This window comes from Suricata suricatta, chromosome 2, assembly GCF_006229205.1.
Source record: "Suricata suricatta isolate VVHF042 chromosome 2, meerkat_22Aug2017_6uvM2_HiC, whole genome shotgun sequence".
Taxonomy (NCBI): Eukaryota; Metazoa; Chordata; class Mammalia; order Carnivora; family Herpestidae; genus Suricata; species Suricata suricatta.
The window spans coordinates 32,804,978-32,812,927 of record NC_043701.1 but is presented as its reverse complement, the minus strand read 5'-3'; the positions used below and the strand labels follow the sequence as shown (position 1 = coordinate 32,812,927).

The window sequence follows — 7,950 nt, the reverse complement described above, 5'->3', positions numbered from 1 at the left end:
GGCGAGGCCGGGCAGGGCGGGGCCGGGTGCGACGGGAAGGGGAGGCCGCGCAGGCCCCGCTGCAGCCGCCGCGCACCGAGCGCCGCGATGGGGCTGGAGACCGAGAAAGCAGATGTCCAGCTCTTCATGGACGACGACTCCTACAGCCGCCACAGCGGCGTCCACTACGCCGACCTGGATAAGTTCGCGGATTCGGGCTCCGACCGGGATCCCCACCGGCTCAACTCGAACCTCAAGGTGAAAAACAGGGGCGGGCTGTAACCTGGGCCGCGCCACGACCCGGGGGCGCTGGTGCCGCCTTTGCCCCAGTCCGGACCCCACCCTCTACCCTCGCCACTGGGTCAGCCCCGCGGGGTCCGGCACCCAGAATCCATAGGCCTGGGGGCTGCCTGTGTAACCAGGAATTCTTAGCCAATTTCCTGTGCGCCCAACTTCACCCTAAGAGAAGATAGGGCATCCCGGCTCTCTTCTCCCACCGGAGCACCCCTGGTTCCCAGGGGCCGCGTGTTGGGTGACAGTTCGGGATCCTTGTGTCTTGCCTCTGCAGGTGGGCTTCGAGGATGTGATTGCAGAGCCGGTGTCTACGCACTCCTTTGACAAAGTGTGGATCTGCAGCCATGCCCTCTTTGAAATCAGCAAATATGTGCTGTACAAGTTCCTGACATTGTTCCTGGCTATTCCCCTGGCCTTCGCTGCAGGAATTCTCTTTGCCACCCTCAGCTGTCTGCACATCTGGTGAGAAGGGGCACACAGGGGTGGACCAACTTTCTGAAACGTAGGAATGTTCTTTGCCACCTGCCCCTTACACTCCCCTTCTCCCAGGGCAGCTCCAAAGAAGGTGCATCAGTTCACCCACGCAGTAGCAAGAACCAGGAGACCTGATAGGGCAGTATGCTCTCTTTAGAATCCCAGGTTGCATTAGGAGATTAAACAAAAGTAATGTTCCTCTGTCCTCGGGTGTGATTTTCCTTCCGATGTTAATAAAGCCCAGATGACTGGAGGTGGAGACCTGGAGGCCATGCTTCCTGCCACAGACTGTTCTCTTATAGGGCTGAGTTAGGACTTGTGCCAGTAGTTCTGGGCTAGGCTCTTATTTCTTTCATCACCTTTTATTCAGTCACCACCTGTGCTTGGGGTAAAACAAAAGTGATCTCTGAGCAGAATGCCAGTGACAGTATAATTGAACAGGGATATCAGACCTGGTTAAGCAGTGCTATGAAGGGGTTGCTCCAATCCTGCCACTAGCAAATGGCAAGGATGAGACCAGAGGAGATGCCACGTGTGTGCAATTGTGAGGTGCACCCAGCACAAATGAATGAAAACTCAAGCTGCATAGGATAATGAAAGGAGGAGGCCTCCAAATTACTTTTTTACCTATGAGACATAGGGAGTGGCATCAACTTCAAGGGAAAGTAAGTATAGAAACCTACTGGACATTGATAGGATGTTTTGAGTAACTTTATTCACACTCAAAATGCATCATAAAACTTTGGAGAATATTTTAAGCATTAAAAAAACTTTTGAAAGAAAATGTTGTTTTTAGCAAGAAATTGTGTTGTTATTGTATTAAAAGATATTCACTTTATCCTGAGAAAAAGGACATTCTGATTACCTCAGGAGTATTGCGACCGTTGTCAAGCTTGTGCTTTAGAGCAGTCCTGGTGAAATGTATAATCCTAAAATGCCTCCGTGTCTTTCTTAATCACTTTATATGGTATTGCCACACCCTAACACATGTTGTGTTTATTGTTAAAAGTTAAGAAAATATTCTCAATTCCCTTTTACCAATCAATTTCCTTTAGTCCCTTAGCTAGCTAGTTAGCTTAACCAAATAAATGTACTGAATGCTTGGTTTGTGCTGGGCACTGAGCCCAGGATGAGTAAGACAGATGTAGAATCCACCTTCAGTTTATTCACAGAATATCATGGCAACTGGCTAGTATAGAAGTAGATGGCGAGGAAAACTCTAGTAAATCTGTTGAGGAAGGGGGAGGGACTGGGAAGTCTCTGTAGAGAGAAAGATCTAAGAAGTGGGTTTTTTTTTTTTAAGTTTTGAGAGAGAGAGAAAGACAGAGAGAGTATGTGTGAGCAAGGGAGGGGCAGAGAGAGGAGAGAGAGAATCCCAAGCAGGCTCCTCGCTGTGAGCAGAGAGCCCAAAGTAGGCTTGGACCCATAAACCATGAGATCATGACCTGAGCCAAAATCAAGTCAAATACTCAACTGACTGAGCCACCAGGTGCCCCTAAAATGTCTTTTAAAGGATAAGTAAAAATTCACCAAATAAGTAAAGGACAAAAAACACCAATTTAATTTGAAAACAACTAAAATATACTGAAAGTGCTGCAAGACTGGAAGAGGAATGAAAATCTTTGCCTTTGTACATAGCAGATTCACAAAGGCAATATATAGAATTGGCTCATATTCTGACATTAGCATGTGGATTTTTAAAGAGGTCTCACCCAGCACATAAAACTTTGGATTCCTATTAACTGAAACCAGTCATCTAACCTCTTTCAAAAATGTGACAAAAACTGAGTGACCACATAGCATATTATGAATGTTGGCTATGAAGCTATTTGTAAGTATAGAGTGTCATATTTATAATCAACAGAGCTTGTCTTTCCTAAAGCACTTACTAAGGAATTGAAAACAAAATGGTTTTCATTTACTAAATGGTAGAAAGTTGTAAGTAAAGCTGCAATTACCAAATGATGCTTCTCTTCACCTGGCTCTCCTGAAAATGGAAGGTGTTTTTTTGTATGTGGTGCTTCCAGTGATGAATCATCTAACCATTTCCTTTTCAGCCACATACAATGTATTATTTAACCTCAGCTCACTTTTCAAATTACATTCATGTGGGACATTAATATTTAACCATCATCCATTCATCATCAGGCAGCTGTGATTGCAAGTAGAGGAGTAACTTCAAACAAAAACGGTTAAAAGTTAGTTTATAAAACTAACTCGATACAATAGATTTATCATTAATGAATTACATTCCCATGACATGCTAAGACCGGACCAAGGAAAGGCAGAGGCCTTACAGAACAAATCTATTTGAGTAAGCCTTTCTTCTGTCTTCCACTTCTCCTTCTTTCTTTTATCTTTTGGCAGGGAATAGGGGTCATTTATTATAAAGAGATTGGTGAACAAAGTTATGAAAGTATGCAGCAATAGGTACTTAAGCCACATCACATCCTCACAGTGGATCTGATTTTAGATTCTTTAAACAAATAACAACAACAAAAACACCTAGAACTCAATCTGGTGATACTGGATCCTAGGTCAAAAGTACAGGTCATTAGGAACCAGTGGATTGTTTTGATACCATACCACATTCAGACTGAGAGAGCCACCTTTTGGCAACAGCAGATTTTTGGTCATAAGCTGGAACTCCCTTATACCTTGTTTTTGTTGGGATGCAATTCAAATAGATTGTCCAACTTATAGTGGTAGAACTTTCACTTCTAGAAGAAGTTTTTTAATACAGCAAATTGCTAATGACAATGCAATCTGCATGATACTATAGTTAATCAAAAGCTAAATAAAAGTCTCTGTCCTAACGGCTTGGTTATTCAATGGAGGAATGTATAATCTTATGAATTATAAAATTTCTTTAAGAATTGTTTGGATCATTGGGTTCTCTGACCCACAGTGAGAGAACAATTTAAAGAAAATTAAAATGAAATTAAAATAAATTTAAATACAATAGATTTAAATAAAATTAAATTAAAATGAGTTTACCACATCCTATCAACTTAAGTCTCAAATGTGAGCAACAGCACTTTGCTGCACTAGAAAATCCACTTTTGTCCTGTGCTTAATTCCCTTTTAGGACATAGAGATCTAAGAAGTTATGGGGCGAGAAAATATCTTAGCCTAAGGAAGAGTGGAAAGTATATGGTATTCTCAGGGAAATAGATTTGGTTAGGAAACTTTCTGATTTAAACTCTAGTCTTGTAGTACATCAATTTGAGATTGTTTTAATTGTTTTCACTATACTGATTTCAGATTGTTCTATTTATATATGATGGCCTCATATATACATTATAATACAACATCATATAAACATTTTGAGGGTCTATAATAAATGTTAATCATGATAGCCAATCATAAGAGCTCCTGTTCTTACTTTAATTTGTAGTGAAATGCCCAGGCCACACAGCAAGAGAGAAACATAATGGAATAAGAAGTCAAAAGTTATCATCATTCAGGTTTCCATTCAACTGTTTAGCTTTGAAACACTCAGTAATTAATTTTCTTTAAAAATTTAAGTCTTTAGCACTTGGAACAAAACACGAAATAAATATAAGACAGTCAATATGAATAATTCAGTATTCTAAAAATATCTCAACCAGACATTTGCCTGATCTTCCTTTCACTTTTGGCTAAGCACAACAGATCTTTATTTAAGTCACATTTTAATAGCAAATCAAGAAAATCAACCTTACTTCCTTGTGCCCATCCAGATAATAATAAAAATTCCACTGAGGCTCCCAGCAATTCCCGAGTATTCAAAGATACTTTTGTGATCAAATAGCACTACTACAACAGAGAGCATTATTCAGAGGATTACATAGAAAATTAATCAGCCTGAGGAATATGCACGTTTACAGTTATCTTAAGAAAAGACATGTGGAAAAAAATAATTTCAGGATAGTCTAGGTTGTTTTGTTTTGTTTTGTTTTGTCTAAGAGTTTGGACGTGGTTCTGTCAAAATATTTGCAAGGTTCTTTTAACTCTACCACACAGCTCTTTTCAGTGTATGTAATTACTATGAAAAATTAGCAATAATTAAGCATGACAGAATGCTAAATTCACTTCAGCTAAAACCTTTAATAAAGGCCAAGGATGTCCTCACTTAAAGAGCTTCCAGTCTAGTAGAAAAGACAGAAACATGTTCATCTGCTTTTGATACCCTTTAGTAAATTTGACTATTAAGAAATTTTATTTTAGTGTTTGGGAAGCACAAAAATGGAGTCTCCAACCCAGTCTGGTTGAAGGGGTAGGGAAGTGGAATGAGGAAACAGGAAAGGCAACCAGGAAGTAGAATCTTAGAGAAAGAGGAATACTTAAGCAGGTTAATGTTTAGAGGCAGCAATCAGGCAGATGCATTTACTGTTTTATTTATTTTTTTGTTTTACTGATTCAGACAGCCACCAACAGAAAGAATACTAGTGTTTATTATCTATATGCCTGTTTATTTTTTTAAGCAACTTATGTCTGTGCATCCTATCACTATGTGGGTCACTGTTCATTTCCTTGTTTCAAATATTCAACCAAATTTGAGTAAATTAGGCCATTATTATATTTTTTCATGCATGAGCAAGAGTCAGTGGCCTTATTTGGTAATATCAATAATCTTTACACAAATTTCTTCCTCCATTCCAGGATTATAATGCCTTTTGTAAAGACCTGCCTAATGGTCCTGCCTTCCGTGCAGACAATATGGAAGAGTGTAACAGATGTTGTCATTGCCCCATTGTGCACAAGTGTAGGACGCAGCTTCTCTTCTGTCAGCTTGCAGCTGAGCCACGACTGAACACTTGGAGATTCGGATACTGTAATTCTTCTGTGTTGTTACAATGTAAAAGCACTACTGTTCACTTCCCAATTGTTCTAATCAAGAAAATTTTTAAGATGAGCAACTACATTTAGAAATGTTTATTGGCAGATCTTTTCAAATAATCTTTTTCTAACTAATGGCCAAGAATTTCATATCAAACTTTATAGCCAGAATTAGATTGCAGTAGGTTGGCAACACTTAATGTTAAAGGCATACAGTTTTTGTTTTAGTATAAAAATATACATTTCATAATGATGAATTTATAAAGATCAAGGGACATTTCTTAGACACCATAATAGTTTTGTGCACAACTGCTCGTAAAAATATGCAATTTCTTATTTTTTACATTGAAATTATTTTTGCAGAAAAAGTCATGGTAATACTTAGAGAAAAAATATACAAAGATCCTAGAAATTGCAGTAACAAAAGCATGCAGTGGTAATAGGAGCTATCCAATATAGTAAGACAAATTACTGTGAAAATAGATTCATGAACATCTGTTCCTTTAAATAAGATATTGTTAACCTGCAGGTATATTTAATAAGATGTTTCATTTTACTGTATATTTTGCACTTAATGTAAATGTTGCTCTAATCAGATTGCTTTCAAGTACTTTTATTATATTTGTTATCTTATTGAACTAATATATAGAATGAATAAATGTATCTTTCCTGGGGAACTTCATTGGTGAGATTGCACTGTCTTGATTATGTAAGCATATACAACTTCTTTGGGAATAGAATATAAAAGAGGCTTTTCTTTTATACAAGGCTTTTATTTTTAAATGTTCTAAGCAAAAATCCTAAAATGTTTTATGATTTATGTTTTTCTGGCTGTGACCCTAAAAATAATCCAGATCTAATTGGTATTTCATCTAGGAGATGCTTTCTCTCTTCTTATAGTTAGAAATTAAAGCTGTATTCTTCATTCCTATTAATGTCTCACTTGACCTTCAAGTAATACTGGTGCTATTTAATAACACAACATAAAGGCTGTTTTTGACACTTAAGTACTATTTTAACTACAGGAATTCATGGAGAAAGACTTATAAGAATGTTGTCAATTTGTTGGACCCATGCTATTGAACTACATATATACATAAGTTAGATAGTAACAGATACAGACTTTGAAGATGTTATCTGATACAGATTTTCTTTTACAGTATAAAATTATTATTTTTGAACTGTGGAGTTCTATTTCAATGTTATGAGTCACTGTTCTTTTAAAAATCTCATTATTCAAAATAATAGGCATGTACAAAAGATGTCTATGATATATAAGTGGTTACTATAATTTACACATCATAAAAGTATATAAATGCCCAAATTTCAGAATTATTCTCAGAATCTGAATTAACATTCCTTTGAACATCTTCACAAATGACAAATCTTCATTCAATGAAGATTAATTTTACTTTTCCAAATTACCAGGACTAGTGAATATAAAGGAGATTGAACTGGAATACTATTGGGGCCAAAGTAGACAGATGATTAAATTATAAAACTGATATTTTTTTGAAGATAGCTACAAAAACTTCAAAATTAGAAGATTCTCATGATCATTACCTGAAAACATTACCACTCATTTGACTACATAGATTTTATTATGTTAGTTAAAAAGGTAAATCAGTTTCATGAGTTTACAGTTATACTATAAATGATGCAACTATGTATTTGAAGTGTTTTTTAAAAAATATTTGGATCTGTTGATTGGCTAAAAGTATCTGATTAATAAAATATGTATTTAAATAAATCATATCTTTTCAAATAGCTATCGACCAGTTTTAAAGCCAAAATATACACATAGTCATATAACAAAACCTGTTAACTTTTAACAAGTGAGATATATGATTTCCTTATTTCTGAATAGCATTGATTACTGTCAAAATGAATTTTTATTGAGATTTGCCGTTAATTATTTTATCTCAAAGACTGAAATTTTGTACCAAGTGGATCCAGGTTTCACGTGCAAACATGTTAGTTCTTTTATTTGGGGGTGGGGCAAGTAGATAATGAGTCTCCATAATAAACTTTCTAAAAACTCATACGTGTTCATTGCTTTTATTACATTAAATATAAAATTGGTCAATAAATAACCTTTTTAAACCTTGTTAAAAACCCATAATAGAAAAAAAATTATGTTACTGGTTATTCACGACTGTATTTGTGAAAAATTATGGGATTGGTAATTTAATTGTTTTCCCAGGACTTAAACTGGTTCCCTATACATTTTTCTATCATTTGATGAATAGTATACACAATGAATTGTTCACAAACCCATCATACTTAATCTTCCTCATGAAATGAAAGTCTCTTGCTAATCCTAAATAAACTGATAGTTCTGTTTTCAATTTTTTTAATAAGAAAGTAAAACAACATAAATCA

At 36.5% G+C, this 7,950-nt stretch overlaps 1 protein-coding gene across 1 annotated transcript; it reads left to right on the top strand.

Moving 5' to 3' along the window:
* Positions 1–6: 6 nt before the first annotated feature.
* CAV2 (caveolin 2) lies at positions 7–7,610 on the top strand. Its single transcript, XM_029955806.1, has 3 exons — positions 7–237; positions 548–735; positions 5,392–7,610. The coding sequence occupies exons 1-3, from the start codon at positions 88–90 to the stop codon at positions 5,540–5,542; spliced, it is 489 nt and encodes a 162-aa protein (XP_029811666.1). The 5' UTR covers positions 7–87; the 3' UTR covers positions 5,543–7,610.
* Positions 7,611–7,950: the final 340 nt, after the last annotated feature.